The 20,383-nt window shown below is 33.8% G+C and overlaps 1 protein-coding gene across 1 annotated transcript; it reads left to right on the plus strand.

Moving 5' to 3' along the window:
• The first annotated feature begins 16,655 nt into the window (after positions 1 to 16,655).
• LOC107490410 (protein CUP-SHAPED COTYLEDON 1) lies at positions 16,656 to 20,059 on the plus strand. The gene is made up of 3 exons (XM_016111190.3): positions 16,656 to 16,968; positions 17,921 to 18,183; positions 19,186 to 20,059. The coding sequence occupies exons 1-3, from the start codon at positions 16,815 to 16,817 to the stop codon at positions 19,855 to 19,857; spliced, it is 1,089 nt and encodes a 362-aa protein (XP_015966676.1). The 5' UTR covers positions 16,656 to 16,814; the 3' UTR covers positions 19,858 to 20,059.
• The last annotated feature ends 324 nt before the right edge of the window (positions 20,060 to 20,383 follow it).

Genomic DNA, 20,383 nt, shown 5'->3' on the forward strand with positions numbered 1-20,383 from the left:
GAAAAAGAAGAGACCAAAACCAAGCCACACGCATAGGTAGACATTAGACAATGATATGAACTTCACTTTATAAAAAGAATTATATAATTATTATTTCAGGAAAAGTAAGTTGATTGAAAGATATAAATTTATTATCAGCATGCACGTATAGTGTGTATTAAGGTTTAACCTACCAAATTATTAATGATTAATGGCTTTTGCTTCTGCCCCTAAACACTGAAAACGTGGAAGAATTTTCTCTCTTTAATGAAGTGTTTTAGTGTATTCTTCACCTACCTAATAATACGGAATAAAATTGCTTTTAAAAAGATCTTAATTGAAAATGCTTTTAGGAATTCCTCTGATCTTTATAATCTATCTTTGACTTTGACTTGCCACTAAAATTGCAGAGATTACAATACATATGTTTTAATTTGTCCTGGCGAAATTAGTAATGAATATTATTACAAGAGTTTTTTGTATTCTAAATCAGTGAAAATTTAGATAATTAATAGAAAAGATAGAGAACATATTTAGTTAAGTGATGATTTCTTTGCTTATTTCCTTTTTATATATATATTAAAATTATTTTGAGACTTTCAATTTTTTTTTTGAAACCTTAACAAATATATCTTTCACTTATTTAGTAGAAATATTCACATTTTAATTAAAAAATTCTATATGCACGTTAAAAATTAGTTACTAAATTAACTATTATATATTTAAATATATGTGATATTTAATTTATTTAAAATATATATTTTATATTTTAACAAATATTTATATGTATGATTAATTTAATAACTGATTTTTTTGTTTACGTAGTATGATTATTTTAATTATGATGATATTATTGCAATGTTATATTTGGTATTTATTTTATGAAATTTGGCCGACTTTTTAGTTGTTGAATGTAAGTTATCTATATGATCACATTATATTGTAATGAAAAAGTTGCAATTAAAACAAACCTCTTTGGCATCACCACACGGATTCAATCATTTCCTAATTATTTTATGAGGCGGCAAAGAGGAACAAATAATAAATTAAACTTGAAAGAAACCTATAATAAAGGACAAAGGAAAAGGAAATAATGCACAAATAATATAAGAGAAAGATTGGATTCATGTGAAGGAATTGAATGTTATGCTCCTTGTCAATTAATAAGCTTCTTGAATCTTATAAACGGTTGTAATAGTACATGATAGTAATTAACTATATTTCATCAATAACAATTATTAGGGTTTAGGATTTAGAGTTTTTATTTCAAAAAATACCATTTCACACTTAAATATGACATAATAGAAAAAGTTAATAGAATAACTGAATTGACTTATATTTGCATTTTCTAAAGAACAAATTAAATTGTTATATCTTTCAAAAACCAAAATTAACTCAGGTGTGATCATCATTAGGGACTAATTCCAACCAATAACCAATTTGTTCTCCAATATGCAATTTATTAATGTAATTTTCATGCATGTACCATGGTGTAATTTTCTTATATTATATTAGTAAAAAATAATTAATTTTTAAATTTATTATTAAAAAATTATCTAAATACATGAATCTGATTAAATTACTGTCTAAACTCTAAACTCTTTATTATACTATTAGTACACTCAAATATTTTTTTTCCAAAATCATTCAAAAGTCAATAAATTTTGAAGTATAGTAATTGTACAAAAGGGGGTACCCGTACTGATAGAGTAGTGATTGAGCTGAAACTGAATCAGTTGCTAAGTTAGTTAAGCCAAGCTGACTCAGCAGAATTAGTTGCAAGTGCAAGCTGTCATTAGGCTCAGCTTATATAGCTAGCTGTATGTGTGTTAGTTGAGTTGTTGCAATTAGAACCCAAGTTCCACTTTACCAAAATCAGAACAGAAAGCTTCTCTCTCTCTCTCTTCAATTTCTCCTCTTCTTCGATCTTTGCCCTCTCTTGCTTTTCATTCAACACTGAAACTGATACCTTTCATGGTATCAGAGCTCGGATTATTCAATCACCATGGAGATAAACACAGAAACGGCTGAAGCTCAGGTTCAGCGTCAACCTAATTTCACGTCCTCACCGATCTCGATGAAGCTTGATGACGACAACTTTCTCCAATGAAAAGATCAAGCGGAATCGACAATCGAAGGTCATGATCTGTTAGCTCACATCACAGGAGAAGGTATTCCAACTCAGTTCACAGCTTCAAGAGAGAAGAATCCAGAATTTGCAAGATGGAAGCGACAAGATGCTCTGCTCAAATCCTGGCTGTTGGCGTCGATGACAAAACCCTTCACTACTCGTATGGTTGGCTACTTGTACACATACCAGGTATGGAGCAGGTTAGAGGATCATTTTGCATCACAAATTCGAGCAAGAATTCTGCAATTAAAGAACAAATTGAGTAGCATTAAAATTGGAAGTTCTGCCAGTAGCTATGTGTTAGAAATTAAAGAAACAATAGATACATTAGCCTCAGTTGGAGAACCAGTAAGGGAAAGTGATCATGTTAGTGCCATACTCAATGGCTTAACAGAGGAATATGGACCGTTGATTACAGCTGTAGTCTCAAGATCATCTAGGGTTTCTGTAGGAGAGCTAGAGTCTTTGCTTCTTGCACATGAAAGTATGATAGAAAGATTCTGGAGGACAGATTTGTCAATCCAAGAAAATGTAGCTCAATACTCAAACAATTATGGAGGTCGAGGGCATCTCAGAGATGATTTTAGAGGACAAGGTGGAAGGACGATGAGAGGCAATTTTTCTGGCAATGAAAGAAGAACTTATGGAAGGTCTGATGGAGGACTCTATGATAATGATAGAAGATTTGCCAATGGTGGCCAAAATGACAGACGATATGATGGTGGAGGTAACAGACCAGTTTGTCAACTATGTGATAAGGTTGGACATACAGCTCGCAGATGCTGGTTCAGATATGATTCGTCCTATGGGAATGAAAGCCAGAGTTCAAGAGAGGGTTATGAGCGTACAGAAGTCAGGCCATAGCCACAAGCTCACTTGAGTGCTCTAGAAACACCATCCACCAGCTATGATCAAAATTGGTATCCGGACAGTGGTGCAACACACCATATGACACCAGACCCTCAAAATGTGATGAGCAGTAAAGGCTATGAAGGATCAGAACAAGTAATTGTGGGAAACGGAACAGGTTTGCAAATCACCTCTATTGGAAATTCCACTTTTAAAACTGATTTGAGTTCTAGGAAGTTCTTGTTGCAAAAATTATTACATGTGCCTGAAATAACCAAAAATCTTTTGAGTGTGTATCAATTCTGCTGTGATAACAATGTGCTTTTTGAGTTTGATGCTCATGGTTGTTGTGTCAAATCACAGGAAACCAAAGAGTTGATTCTACAGGGTGAAGTTGATAAAGGGATGTATAAATTTGTCAAGTTCTTTCCTTCAATAAGTCCAGCTGCTTACAACTCCACCATGTCCACAACTGAGCAATTTCTCTTGTGGCATGCAAGGTTGGGGCATGCAGCAAACAAAGTAGTTAGTACAGTCTTGAAAAATTGCAATTTGTCATTTGTTGAGAATAAAGAGCCTTGTACAGCCTGTAGCATAGGCAAGTCACACCGATTACCATTTCCAAGTTCAAGTACAGTGTATCAATCTCCTTTAGAATTGGTGTATTCAGACATATGGGGCCCTGCTCCTATGCCAGATTTGAATGGAAATTTCTATTTTGTCGATTTTATCGATGCCTTTTCTAAATTCACTTGGCTTTATCTAATTAGAGCACGGTCACAACTCAAATCAGTTTTCTTTAATTTCCAAAAGATGGTTGAATTACAATTTGGCACAAAAATTAAATTGTTTCAATCTGACAATGCTGCTGAGTATGTTAGCTTATCAAAGGAGCTTCAATCACAAGGGATCAGACACAGATTTTCATGCCCTCACATCCATCAACAAAATGGAACTGCAGAGCGCAAACACAGGCATGTAGTAGAGATGGGAATGACACTCATGGCCTGTTCTGGAGTGCCAATGAAATACTGGGGTGATGCTTTTCTCACTGCAGCTCAACTCATCAATGTTCTACCAACACCAACCTTAGGAAACATATCTCCAACAGAGAAGCTTCTTGGTAAGAAACCAGACTACAGCTGTCTACGGGTATTTGGCTGCCTCTGCTTCCCTCACTTGCGACCGTTCAATCGTCACAAGCTTGAATTTCGATCAGCACCCTGTGTGTTCTTGGGGTATGGTACTGCTCACAAAGGGTACAAATGCCTTACACCAGAAGGAAAGGTGGTGATCACACGAAATGTGGTGTTCAATGAAGTGCAGTTTCCCTTCAAAACTGGAAAACACCTCGTGAATGACACTGATGAACAGAACAAGTCTGAGACAATTACACTAATGCCAGCCATTCCATTGATTCCCAGCCCTCACTTACCTCCACAAACTCAAACCACTCACTCCTCACCAAGACCCCTGCCTCCATCACATGTCACAAGTCACTCAGAAGCCTTTCAACACTCTTCTCAACCCTGCTCTCAAGCTTCTGTCACCTGCCACTCACCTTCAGCTTCATCCCCAGCCTCAATTCCTCCCACTGCATCTTCACTCCTCATCCCTCAGAGAGCGCCCTCAGCCACACCTATCCCAGTCCCAATCTCAGATCTAGAAACTGTTCTTCCAAGTTGTGAACCTGTGCCTAGTACTCAAAACATACACCCTATGATCACCCGAAGCAAAACTGGCAGTCTTCGACCAAAGGTTTATCATGCTGCAGTAGAGCCACGGTCAGTGCGAGAGGCAATGGTTGATCCGAAATGGAAAGAAGCCATGGACAATGAGTATCAAGCCCTGCTTAAGAATAAGACATGGCAGCTTGTAACTTTACCAGAGAACCGAGAAGCTATTGGCAGCAAGTGGGTCTTTAGAGTTAAGTACAACTCTAATGGCACACTACAGAAGTACAAGGCCAGGCTAGTCGCTCAAGGCTTCTCTCAAAGGCCTGGGTTTGATTTCACAGAGACCTATAGTCCGGTAGTCAAAGCAACTTCAATCAGGGTAGTCTTGACACTTGCCTTGGCAAACAATTGGTCAATTAGACAATTGGATGTCAACAATGCATTTTTGCATGGAGAGTTACTTGAAGATGTGTATATGCGACAGCCACAGGGCTATGTGCAGGGTGATGGGAAGCTGGTATGCAAACTTACCAAGGCGTTGTATGGCCTGAAACAGGCTCCGAGGGCCTGGTATCATAAGCTGTCTACAGCTCTGCATCAGCTTGGATTCACTGCCACAGCCTCTGATGTTTCAGTCTTCACAAAATTTGATACCAATTCTACCACCTTTGTGCTTGTGTATGTAGATGATGTGATCATCACTGGAAGCTCAACAAGTGCTATAACGGCTGTAGTGAACCAGTTGAATTGCAAGTTTGCACTCAAGGATATGGGGGATCTTCATTATTTTCTAGGCATTCAGGTTAGCAAGACTAAGGGTGGTGGATTACTACTCAGCCAAGAAAAATACGTTAATGATTTACTAGAAAAGGCAGGTATGACAAACTGCAAGCCTTGTAAAACACCTCTCCCATCATCACTGAAAATATCTCAGTTTGGTGGTGACAGGTTTGATGAGCCAGCACTTTATCGTTCAGTGGTAGGAAGTTTTCAATATCTGACCGTTACAAGACCAGAGCTCGCCTATGCTGTAAGCAAACTCTCACAGTTCATGCAAGACCCGTTGGAATCGCATTGGAAACTGGTTAAAAGAATCCTCAGGTATGCAAGTGGAACAATCAAATATGGGCTACATCTCCGTAAGAATGACGTGTTGAACATCACAGCCTACTGTGATTCGGACTGGGGAGGAGACCCTGATGATAGGAAATCGACTGGTGGTATGTGTGTCTTCTTAGGAAGAAACCTGGTATCCTGGTCCTCTAAGAAGCAATCTGTGGTGGCCAAGTCAAGCACAGAGGCTGAATACAGAGCTATGGCGGATCTGGTTGCAGAACTTATATGGATCAAGAGCCTGCTGAGTGAACTAAGGGCCACAGCTTCTACTCCCACCATATACTGCGATAACCTGAGTGCTGTACTTTTAGCAGCCAACCCCATCCTGCATTCAAAGTCTAAACACTTTGAAACTGATCTTCACTTTGTGAGGGACTATGTAACGAAGAAAGTAGTACATGTTAGCCATATTCCAGGGTCTGTTCAGTTGGCAGACATTCTAACAAAGGCAATTGCCTCTGGAATGTTTGAAACTGCTAGAGCAAGGCTGAATGTTGAGCAAAATTTGTTGTGTAGTGTTGAAGGGGCAGCAGGAACAGTCCATGAGCCAGCCATGCCTAGTGATAAAGGAGTTTTGCAGAATGGCAGCAAACCAAAAGACCTCAGCAGCAGAGTGTATGGCAGAGCAAGTGTTGAGCAACACAATGAAAACAGATAGCAGGGTGCATGATAGAGTAGTGATTGAGCTGAAACTGAATCAGTTGCTAAGTTAGTTAAGCCAAGCTGACTCAGCAGAATTAGTTGCAAGTGCAAGCTGTCATTAGGCTCAGCTTATATAGCTAGCTGTATGTGTGTTAGTTGAGTTGTTGCAATTAGAACCCAAGTTCCACTTTACCAAAATCAGAACAGAAAGCTTCTCTCTCTCTCTCTTCAATTTCTCCTCTTCTTCGATCTTTGCTCTCTCTTGCTTTTCATTCAACACTGAAACTGATACCTTTCACGTACCATTGTGGTTGCATAAAAGAAAAAAGGCCCAATTTAAAAGTTAAATATTACATTGGGAAAGTGATGGGCTCATAGCTGAAACTTAAATCTGACCAGTATATAGATATGGTGGCAATCTTCACTTCAATTAAACTCCAAGACCGCAGTCAGCTAGTGGCAGAATTTGCTATCTCACAAGAAGCTGCACCTAAGTTCAAATTTTATAAGAAAAAAATAAACTTTTAAATAAACTCATGTAGTGTGTGAGTATGTTGTGTGGATATGTAATACATAAATAATGCTTAGAATTAAGGGTTGTCTAATCCATCTGACAAAAAAAAAGAAAATTTCAAGACCTACACACATTTTTCAAAAGATAAAACAAAGTTATACATCAATCAATTTGAGTTGGTCGAATGGTCAGCTCACTCATCCACTTAAGCAAGTATTGGAGGTTCGAATCCTACCTTGTGCATGCAGCGACCCATTGGTCAACGGCAGACTCTTAAATGGAGTTCAAATCCGCGACAAATTAGTTCTTAACCTGTCGAGTTGGAAGATACCATACGAAACCAAAAAAAAAACAAAGCTATACATTAATAATATGCTTGAATATAGTTACTTCTTAGTCAATATCTATTTTTCTGGGATTAACAAAAGAGTAATTAAAACCATGCCTTTTTGTAATTCTTCTGTCTATCTAATATGATTACTCATTTTAGCACATTTTCAAAGAAACAAGCATGTTTTGTATCTTAAAATAAAAAGAAAAGCATGAAAACTAATTATATGAAACAAATGATGTCCTTCATGAAGACCATATAGATAACGCCTACAAATTAAATTCTTATTTATATATGCTTTTTATTTGTTATTGAAAGTAGTGTTAAAAGGAAAATGAACTAATTATAGGCCACTAATAATATAGAGTTAATAATATAGAGTTAATTAACCTTATTGTATGGCAAACTTGTTTCTTCAATGATTTTGTATAAATATTATATTGTTTTTATCAATCCAGACATGGAATTCTAATGACCTATCATATGAATATGATTTGAATCTTCTAAATTTTAAATTTTATTTTAGAAGATAAAGTATGATTTTTCACCATTTATTTTATAGGTGGGACAAAAAAAATATAAGAAAAAAATTATTTACGAGTAAGAAACTACACTTTACCTTTTAAAATTAAAATTAAAAATTTAGAGAATCCAAATTTTTTATGAATAAGAATAAGTAATATAACTTGTGCAAATTAAAATTTTTTAACCAAAAAAAAAAGACAACATTAAGAATATGATTAAATAATTCATTGTAACATATCTAATTGTCAGGGATAAATAACGATTGAGCCAGTAAGCTAAGCTGGCAGAGTTGGTTAGTTAGTTATGAGAATAGTTAGTGGTTGTTAGTAGTTGCCGCAAGAGCTGCTATATAAGACTAAGAGTCGATGTAATAATCAGCTAATGAAATCATTTCTCTCATTCACACTCTATGAATGGAGTCTTTTAGATCTCTCTCTCCGCTGGTGTATTCTCATCTTTTTCTCTAAAGAGTTCTGATACCTTACATGGTATCAGAGCTTTTAGGTTCTAATCCATGACTACTCCGAGAATCCACAATTTCCAGAATCCACAGCAGACTACTGGTAATACACTAACAACGCCTCCATCTTCCTTCCACCAGCCACAACAAGACCACTAAACTCAATCTTTCTTAACCACTACACCTGCAGTAATACCTCTCACTAACAAAGCCTGGTACCTAGACACCGGAGTTTCGCATCATTTAACCTTTGATGCAAACAACTTGATTGCAGACTCAGAGTATGCAGGGACAAATCAAGTGCTAACAGGTAATGGCTAAAGTATGAGTATAAATAGTATTGACAAAACTATACTATTCAATGAGACCAACCCTCACTACTTTAAACTATTAAATCTGCTTTATGTACCTTCGATCACCAAAAATCTAATAAGTATGGCCAAGTTTGCTCTTGACAATTATATGTTTTTTGAATTCTATCTTTTTTATTATTTTGTAAAATGTCAGGAGACTAAGAAAATTCTATTAAAAGGGTCTTTTAGAAGAGGGTTATACCATTTTGAGCATGTTGGAGTACTTACACGAGCAGTACCATCAAGCAATAAATCAGGCAATTCAGGGTCTAAGAACCTTCATCTATCACCTACTCATAGAGTCTGTAACCTCAGTTCTTTTATATCTAATTATATACTAGCAAGTAGCACTAATAATGCAGGCATTGTCTGTAATGCTAAGTCAGTGTATGAGTTTAATATGTGGCACAAGAGGTTAGGTCACCCAAGTGTACGAATTGTTAAAAAAGTATTACAAAGTTGTAATGTTGGTTGTATGAATAAAAACAAATTTTTACCTAAAGACTATCTGTGTAATGCGTGTTGCCAAGGCAAGCTCTATAATCTTTCTTTTTCTGACTCTCAAACTGTCTATAGTCAACCTCAAGAGTTAATCTTCTTAGATATATGGGGTCCTTCTCCTATTACTAGTGTTTCAGAATTTCGGTACTACATTCTCTTTATTGATGTCAAAACTAGATATACCTGTTTGTGTCTTCTCCAAAACAAGAGCCAAGCTTTGCAAGCATTTGTCCAATACAAGTTGTTGATTGAAAACAAAACTGGACATAAGATTAAAACACTTCAAATCGACCATGACAAAGAGTATACCTCACAAGTTTTTACCAAATTTCTGATTGAGAATGGGATTACACATAGACTTAGCTATTCATACACCAATAAACAGAATGAAAAAGCCGAGAGAAAGCATCGGCATGTCATTAAAACTGCTCTAACCCTTCTCTCTCAAGCATCCATGCCTCTAAAATTCTGGGATGAAGCTTGCCTCACTACATCCCACCTCATTTACTTGCTGCCCTCTACCACCACACAGTACATATTATCCTATGAACTCTTGAACAATAGAGCTCCAGACTATATGTTTCTTAAAATCTTCAGATGTTCATGCTTTCTTCAGCTCCGCCCCTACCAACCATACAAATTTGACTTTAAGATTCACAAGTGTCTGCTTTTAGGTTACTCACCACACCACAAAGGGTACAAGTGTCTTTGTCCATCTGAAAAATTCTATGTTACAAGGCATGTAGTCTTTTGACGAATATGAATTTTCTTATTAGTTGCTATTTTTTTAACAAGGACTCAAATCTAAAGGCGTCAGTTTCTCATACAACCAAGCTTATCACTATCCCTATTCATGTGCGCCATCCACTAATACCTCTCAAAATTTCTCATGAGTCACACCCTAGTACGCCTGCACCCACAATACTAATACCCTCAACAGATCCCCCAGCCACAACGGTACCCTCATCAAGTTTCTGTGAGTCCTCACCTTTTCAATTTAATTTGTCCACTCATCAAGGGAGAGTTCTAGAGTCAGCCACTATTATATCTCCTCCTCCAATTATAGTTCCATCCGAGTCAACCTCAACCTTTTCACCAACCATAATTGAGCCATTTGCCAATCTTATTTGTACTGATTGTTGCCCATTCACTGCTGACACTTGCATCTCTAACTTTACTTTTGAGTTTTCCTTGAGTAATGCAGGATTAACTGAACAATTATCATGTGTTGTTTTTTAGCCTAAAGTAAAGGTTGGGCGCACTCACCCTATGGCAACTAGAAGTCAGACGGGTATTTTCAATCCCAAGGTATACTCTTTCTAGCTTTGCTCCTCCTCACCTGATCTCATACAAGTGGAGTTCTCTTTCGTTGATCAGGCTCTTACCTCATCACAGTGGAAGGCGGCTATAGACGAAGAGTATGCTTCCTTGATGAAGTGCAAAACTTGGAAGCTTGTAGATCCCTCCACAGCAGCAAATCCAATTACATGTCAATGGGTATTCCGCATCAAAAGGCAGTCGGATAGAAGTATCTAGAAGTACAAGGCGTGGCTGGTGACAAAAGGCTTTCATCAAAGGAAAGGCGTTAATTATGGGGAAGTATTCAGTCTGGTGGCTAAACCTATGACAGTCTGTGTTGTCATGGCAGTTGCTTTGTCGAGATAGCGGTGAATTCGTCAGTTTGATTTTAACAACGATTTTCTCAACGGTGATTTGTCTGAAAATATGTACATGGTGCAGCCTGACGGCTACAATTTTGGCACTAATTTAGTGTGTAAGCTAGAGAAAGCACTATACGGCCTCAAGCAGGCTCCACATGTATGGTTCCTCAAGCTAAAAAGTACTCTTGAGAGTGTTGAGTTCATCAATACTACCTTTGACCCCTGCTTATTTGCCAAGCACAGCTCCCTCTTTACTATTTATCTCTTGGCGTATGTCGATGATATTCTAATGACCAGCACTGCTGCAAATTAAGTAACCAAGCATATTGTTGATTTGAATGAGGTCTTTACGCTTAAGGACTTGGGAGAAATGAGCTTTTTTTATGTATTGAGGCTGAGAGAACAGTCGTTGGTCTTTTAGTACTGAAACAAACAAAGTATGTAAAGGACTTGCTCAAGAGGGCTGATATGGCTGATGCACAGTACATATCACCCTATGAACTCTTGAACAATAGAGCTCCAGACTATATGTTTCTTAAAATCTTCAAATGTTCATGCTTTCCTCAGCTCCGCCCCTACCAACCATACAAATTTGACTTTAAGATTCACAAGTGTCTACTTTTAGGTTACTCACCACACCACAAAGGGTACAAGTGTCTTTGTCCATCTGAAAAATTCTATGTTACAAGGCATGTAGTCTTTGACGAATATGAATTTCCTTATTAGTTGCTATTTTTTAACAAGGACTCAAATCTAAAGGCGTCAGTTCCTCATACAACCAAGCTTATCACTATCCCTATTCATGTGCGCCATCCACTAATACCTCTCAAAATTTCTCATGAGTCACACCCTAGTACGCCTGCACCCACAATACTAATACCCTCAACAGATCCCCCAGCTACAACAGTACCCTCATCAAATTTCTGTGAGTCCACACCTTTTCAATTTAATTTGTCCACTCGTCAAGGGAGAGTTCTAGAGTCAGCCACTATTATATCTCCTCCTCCAATTCTAGTTCCATCCGAGTCAACCTCAACCTTTCCACCAACCATAATTGAGCCATTTGCCAATCTTATTTGTACTGATTCTTGCCCATTCACTGCTGACACTTGCATCTCTAACTTTACTTTTGAGTTTTCCTTGAGTAATGCAGGATTAACTGAACAATCATCATGTGTTGTTTTTTAGCTTAAAGTAAAGGTTGGGCGCACTCACCCTATGGCAACTAGAAGTCAGACGGGTATTTTCAATCCCAAGGTATACTCTTTCTAGCTTTGCTCCTCCTCACCTGATCTCATACAAGTGGAGTTCTCTTTCGTTGCTCAGGCTCTTACCTCATCACAGTGGAAGGCGGCTATAGACGAAGAGTATGCTTCCTTGATGAAGTGCAAAACTTGGAAGCTTGTAGATCCCTCCACAGCAGCAAATCCAATTACATGTCGATGTATATTTCGCATCAAAAGGCAGCCGGATAGAAGTATCCAGAAGTACAAGGCGCGGCTGGTGGCAAAAGGCTTTCATCAAAGGAAAGGCATTAATTATGGGGAAGTATTCAGTCTGGTGGCTAAACCTATGACAGTCTGTGTTGTCATGGCAGTTGTTTTGTCGAGATAGTGGTGAATTCGTCAATTTGATTTTAACAACGATTTTCTCAACGACGATTTGTCTGAAAATATGTACATGGTGCAGCCTGACGGCTACAATTTTGGCACTAATTTAGTGTGTAAGCTAGAGAAAGTACTATACGGCCTCAAGCAGGCTCCACATGTATGGTTCCTCAAGCTAAAAAGTACTCTTGAGAGTGTTGAGTTCATCAATACTACCTTTGACCCCTGCTTATTTTCCAAGCACAACTCCCTCTCTACTATTTATCTCTTGGCGTATGTCGATGATATTCTAATGACCAGCACTGCTGCAAATGAGGTAACCAAGCATATTGTTGATTTGAATGAGGTCTTTACGCTTAAGGACTTGGGAGAAATGAGCTTTTTTTGTGTATTGAGGCTGAGAGAACAGTCGTTGGTCCTTTAGTGCTGAAACAAACAAAGTATGTAAAGGACTTGCTCAAGAGGACTGATATGGCTGATGCTTGCGATACGCTTACCCCTATGATAAGTGGTCTTCGGCTTGACGCGTGATCTGGAGCAGTATTTGATAGGCCAACTCTATATCGATCGGTGGTTGGTAGTTTGCAATACGCCACCATAACAAGGCCAGACATTGCATACGCTATGAACAAAGTCTCACAGTTTCTGCATTCTCCCTTAGAACAACATTGAAAAACTGTGAAGCGCATTCTGCGCTATTTGGCAGGCACGGTAGACATGGGGTTTGAGTTCCATAAGAGTGGGGACTTCAGGATTTTAGCGTTTTGTGACTCAGATTGGGCCACTGATCTCGTTGATCGCAAATCTACTACGGGTTACTGTGTATTCCTAGGATTGAACATCATCTCTTGGTCTAGCCGAAAACGAGTCTCAGTGTCCAAGTCTAGTGCTGAAGCGGAATTCAGGGCTCTAGCTAATGCTATGACAGATACCATGTGGTTGCAGAAATTGCTCTCTGAAATGCACCTTCCTCAAAGCCCAACACTTACACTGTACTGTGACAATCAGAACAGCATACTAATGAGTAGAAATCTAATATTTCACAGCAGGTCAAAACATTTTGAAATTGACCTGCATTTTGTTCGGGATCGGATTGTTCAAAAGCAGGCATATATTGTGCATATTCCCTCTTTTGATCAAATTGTCGATGTCCTTACAAAGCCTCTATCTCATGATGCATTTATATATGCCTCAAGTCCAAACTAAATTGGTTTCGCAACCTTCCTCAATTTGAAGAAAGATGTCAATGATAAATACCAATTGAACTAGTAAACTGGGTTGGTAGAATTGGTTAGTTAGTTATAAAAATAGTTAGTGATTGTTAGTAATTACTGTAAAAATTGTTATATAAGAATAAGAGTTAATATAATAATCAACTAATAAAATTATTTCTCTCAATTTACACTCTATGAAAAAAATTTTTTAGATCTCTCTCCCTCTTTTTTTTCTCTACTGGTGTATTCTCATCCTCTTCCCTAAAGAATTTTGATATCTTACACTAATAAAGAACCACATACTAAGTTAATTTAATTGTATATACAGTATTTGTCAAACGATACCAGATTAATGCAAAATTTTATAGTACTATTCAATCCAATGATTACTAGTTGGTTTTATACAAACATCTCTAATTAAAAAAATTAAATGAAATAAAAACAAATTTAACTATTAACTTTCATTATATACTAATATATAAAAATATATATAATTATTCATGTATCTATTTTTTACTTTTTTTAAAAAAGTAAATTCATGATAGTATTAATCTACCTTTAATTTTTTATGTATATCAAATGTGAATAATAATAATAAATTTTGTTTTGGCTAAAACGATAAAAATACATTATATTAAAAACCGAAAAATCATGAATTATAAATGATAATGCATATTTTTTTTAAAAAAAATCTACTATCTCTCTTTGATATCTCAATTATATAGTAGATATATATAGACATAAATATAAATACATGCATGGATAAATGAAGAAAAAGAGTAATTTAGAAGGCTATTTTATTGTGTAGGCATTGTTGAATTTGTAGGTCGGACAGAAAAGAAGGAGATAGATGAGTAGGTTAATGGAATGAAACGAAACAACAGATGTTGAAATCTTAATTATTTTGCATCAACACACATTCATCTCACATGTGCTCTTTAATTTAACACAATTAGCTTACGTTGATCTTGTATTTTTTTATTGACTTTGTTTTGTGTATATATACATATGGTTAGAAATATAACTATTTAATTTGTTTTTTTTATTAGTTTAAATTTTTGAGATGAATAATTTTATAATATCGTATAAAAATTTTAAGTCATCAAAAAAATAAAAAATTTAATTTTTAGTGAGTCCTAAAAATAAAAAAAGAAAAGACAAATTAAAAAAAATAAATATACAAAAATTAAATAAACTCAAAAAAGAGACTTACTTTAAAAAAATGTTAAGAATATGACTACTTATATTGACTTTTTCTATTAAGTGATTTCGTGACACCTATAATTCAGTTTTCAATTGGCAAATTAAAAATGTTAGAATAATTAATTATTGGGACTTATTTGCTTTCTTCTAGAAATCCTAGGCTATACACTATAGTAGTGAGGAAACAAGAAGATATATATGCAAGATTCACAAAGTTCTTGTTAGGATTGACATTTATGAATGATACTTTGAAGATTAATTGATGAATTAATTAACACTTGAATAATTATTATGAGAGTTATATATAAAGGGTTCCTAACAGAAAGGTTTACCCTCATGTATATACGGTCTTCTTGGTTGGTCACCATTTTAACCACCAGTAATAACATTATTAGCTCTCCAACACTCCTTAGTTATATTGAAATTAAATTCACATTTTTTATACTAAAAATATTATTAGCATATATAATTATATATAAACAATGCTATACGACAGTAAATATTAATAAATTTTATTTATTAAAAATAATTTAATATTTATAATAATCAAATAATAATTAAAAATACTAAAAATTATTGCCTTCCAAAAATTTCTCATTATATATACAACACTATAAAATGTATTGTTATTTATTAACTATATATGGTTAGTTTTATAGATAAATGTATGTGATTGAATAATGGTAGTATTAAACTTTTTTCCTACTAATAATCAATAACAAATCATAACATAAATATATATTTTTTCACTACAAACTATGAAATTGCTACATGCATATAATTTATTATATTATTTAAAGACAATGTTACCTGCTACATGACTAGAAAATGTACTGCAAAAGAACTAAGCTGTATGTGATGGTAGAAGTCTGATCAGTTAAATGATTATATATAATTTAATTACGAATTAATTTGAAATATACAGAATTATTTGAGGGAGAGAAAAAGACGGCAGTGGCGTAGATAATATATAATTAATAGATTAATACAAGTGTGAGTAATTAAAAATGAATTTAAGAGAATATGGTTACAATAAGTCATGTTCTCATTGGACTAACGTGAAAGGTTTTGGTGGGTAGAAATGGGTGAGGTGGTTGGACAGGATACATCTTATTAGAAGAAGAAAACATGCAAAATAATAATAATAATAAAAATAAAAATAAAACTAGTATGGTTTAACATAGACTCAACCCCCTCGTGCAAACATAATATTAATTACTTTTCAAATTAATTAGTTTAAAAAATAATAAAAAATTTAGTGTGTTGTTTTACACCATCGTATAATTATATCATTTTTTTTAAATTATTATTCACATAATTAATATAAAAATAGTTATTTTCATTGACATGATGATATATAATTAAATACATACGTAAAATTACTATAAACTGAAAATATATTAAAATTAAATTTAAATAAAAATCATATTAAATATATATTTATTATTGAAGAATTTAGCTCTTTTGAAATAAAAAATTAATAAAATAATAAAATAAAAGATTAATTATCATTAAATTTATAATTTTTATCGTATATAAATTTTATTATTTTAATTCAAAAATAATTAAATACTTATTTTTTCATTTTATTAATCTCTTCACTTTTCATAAGCCTGATTCATTTTGAATATGACACATAACACATCACATTGATATAGTCAAGGTCGCTGGTTATATATACTTCATTTTGTCTAGTAAAAATACCAAAACCCTCGTGGCAATTTGGTCAATTCCAAATAATTAATTAATTAACCTCATCATATAATTAATATATTATATATTTATTTAATTTAAATGTATAGTTTTGTTGATGTAGGGTACCATATTTGTCAAAGGGTTAGATATATGCATTTAACTATGATATCTAATATGAGGATTCTTCTTGTTGAAGTTGTAAGGAGTTATAAAACCATAAAGTGGAGAACCATTTAAGAACCTCATCTTGGTCATGTTATAATTGATGAGGATTCTTCACATCATAGCTTGGTAAACTGAAATTAATTAAGCTCATCATCAAAGGGGTTTTAGGGTTCTTCATAGGAAGAGTAATTGATGGAAGAGAATCTACCTCCTGGATTCAGATTCCACCCAACAGATGAAGAGCTTATAACATATTATCTTACAAGAAAAGTCTCTGAAAATGGATTCACTTCTAAAGCTATTGCTGTTGTTGATCTCAACAAGTCTGAGCCTTGGGACCTTCCAGGTATATATATACACACACATATAGTGCTTTAACTAATTTTAATTTATTTTTTCTTTTTATTTTTTCTTCTATAACGAAGAAAACTGAGGTGCAATTAATTTTATGTGAAATTGATAAGTGTGAATCGTTAAATGATTTAATAAGTTTGATTAAATAATTATTATCAAATAACTCTCAACTATCAACTTCACAAAGTGCACATAAATTTTCACTTTCTTCTATGTATACATAATAATGGACTAGTACTCTCTTTCTTGAGAAAATTAAACTAGCTTTATTTGTTTTTTTTTTTTTTGTTCTAAGGATTATTTTTACAATTGATTTAATTTGCAAATAAAGGCTTATAGATTTTAAGTTTAATCATTGAACCAAAGCTTTTAACTTGCCATTGATTGTATCGAAAAGACTCCAAATTTTTGAAAATATATATAGGAACAAATTGAATTATGAAATTTGGAAAATAGAAAACATTGATGAGCAGAAGTAAATTTTCAACCATATATAAGAGTTAATAAGATCCATGCATGGTGATCTTTTCAATTTGTCTCTCTATAATATATATTGTAATTGATTAAAAAGAAAACACAGCTTTGATCTGATGAGTTTCATAAATCAACTAAGAAAATTATTTCTTTAATTTTTACACTATGCATATAGTTTTGTGTTTTGACCCGTTCTACTTTTGCTGCGCATATATATATATATATGCTTCATAATCCATGAAATAATAATAAATAATAATTAATAACTAAATAACAACATTTCCCAATGTGCATACGCGCATATAGTACTAACTAATTTATTAGTCATACTCATATATATAAATAACTCAACTATTTACCTTTTAAATGGTAGTAAAAGTATTAGTTAATATATATTGGTATACCATACCACTCTCTTAATTTGGTGAACCAAAATAAATAAATAAATGATTATGATTGTGTTGGAACAGGTAAGGCAAGCATGGGTGAGAAGGAATGGTACTTCTTCAGTTTAAGAGATAGAAAGTATCCAACAGGACTAAGAACAAATAGGGCAACAGAATCAGGGTATTGGAAGACCACAGGCAAAGACAAAGAGATATTTCGTGGTGGGGTTTTGGTTGGAATGAAGAAAACCCTAGTCTTTTATAAGGGTAGGGCTCCAAGGGGTGAGAAAAGTAATTGGGTCATGCATGAATATAGACTTGAGAACAAGAATCCCTTTAGAACTAAGGTAATAATTATATGTTATTAATTTATTATCACTCATCACAAGCAATTCACAAACACTATATTAATTAATTAGATTTTCTTAGTTACATACAGAGAATTATGTTCTTTTTTTAAAATTAATATAAAAATTTAATTTTTAATCAGATAATTTTAACTTATTTTTGTAAAACTATTATTTGACATTCATTTAATTTTTGAGGATTTAGAGTTGAGGATTTAACTTTAGAATTTAAAATAAAAAATAATTTTAAAAGAATTAATTTATGTTAGCTGACATTATATAAATAACGACAGATAGGATAATTTTAAAGTTAGATGGTAACAATTTTTATATATATCCTACCAAAATATGGTTAGAGCAGTTGATAATTTTTTTTCTATTAATCATTAATGCCAATTTTGAGTTTTAGGCAAAAAAAAAATCTTAAAATCACGGAAAAAAATGAATTAAAGTGTTCATACTAGGATAGTTATAGTTTTACAAAAATATTAAAGGGAAAAAAGTTAATATTTGTGGTTAGTAGTAGGGGTGTTAAAAATCTGGTCCGAATTCGAGGTGTATTTTGTCGGGCTCGAATTTGTAATTTCTACTCAACATTATTTTTGGGTCGGATTCGGATTATGTTTTGGGTTGTCCGACTTAGTTGGAAGTTATTTTTTACAATGAAATCTATATTTTAGAGTGAAATTAGTAATATCATATTATACATCGAATAGATCTAGTTTAATCGAATTTATTCGGGTCGAGTCAAAATAAATTCTGTTACCTTTTAAAGCCGGATTCACTTAAATCCAGTCCGATCCGACACATAAACACTCCTAGTTAATACATACACTAATGATGAAAAAACAATGTAATTTTATATTTTAATTTCTTTCCATCGTTAATTATGAAAGTTTATAGTATCATAGGCAACTATTCATACATATGTGAATAGATATGTCTTCTGAAATGAATTAATTTACTATTTTTTTAATATAAATTTAATTATGGTTATTGTAGGATGAATGGGTAGTGTGCAGGGTATTCCAAAAGAGCACAGCAGCGAAAAAACCGCCGCAACAAACATCATCCTCCCAACCTGAATCCCCATGTGATGACACAACCTCTTTGGTCAATGAATTTGGTGATGTTATTGAGCTTCCAAATCTAAACACCAACATTAATAATAATAATAATTCTTCATCATCATCCTCAAGTGCTTTATTCCCTAACAACATTCTTATTTCAGGACAACACATTCATCATCACCATGACCTAACCAATAATAATAACAATAATAATGTTAACACAAACATGAACTTAGCAATGAATTGGCCACCATCAAGTGATCATAATATTAATAATGTTCCATGGCCTTCAGTAGGGTTGTTGAATCCAAGTATTTCATCAATGAATTCCTTGATTCTCAAGGCATTGCAGCTTAGGAATAATTATCAACAAAGAGAAGTTGCATCCACATTTCCACCATCATCATATATTATGCCTCATCATCAAGGACTAGTAGTTCCTCATCAACAAGTTATTGGAACCAATAATAATGATGACCTAATAACAACTTCTTCAAATCTCATCAATGCTTCTTCTTCTTCATCAAAAGTTTTGGAATGTATGCCACATCAGCAACAACAACAACAACAGGAGCAACCATTCAATTTGGACTCCCTTTGGTAAATTGATGAATGAATTGAAAAGCATATAATAATGTATATGAAGCTCTAGCTTGCTAGATAGCTAACATCCATCTCATCTTGTAAAAGTTCTTGTGAATTATTATTATATTAATATATATGTCCATGTAACGCTCTGATTCCTACATGAAAAAATTGTAACATTTTCAAAATTGTAATAAACATAAGGATAGTTTCCTAATTAATTATTAGTAGTTATGTATGTGTCCTTTCTTTGCCCTTCGGTAATAAATAAAGTCAACCAACCTTAAGGTTGATGGTTTGAATAGTGATAATAATTAGTTGTTGTAATTAGGTGTAAAATTAGGGAAGTTTAGATCTTTGTCAATCACTCAAGAATTTTCTATAAAATAACCGTTTTTCTTTCTCCTATTTTAAAGCATAGGTTATATTATGTGTCTCCTTTTATGGCCTTAAAATTGAGATAAACAATTTTATTACATAGTATAAAAATGTATAATTAAAAAACCTAAATTTAATTCTTTTATCTAAAAGAATAAAAAGATCAG

This window comes from Arachis duranensis, chromosome 5, assembly GCF_000817695.3.
Source record: "Arachis duranensis cultivar V14167 chromosome 5, aradu.V14167.gnm2.J7QH, whole genome shotgun sequence".
Classification (NCBI taxonomy): Eukaryota; Viridiplantae; Streptophyta; class Magnoliopsida; order Fabales; family Fabaceae; genus Arachis; species Arachis duranensis.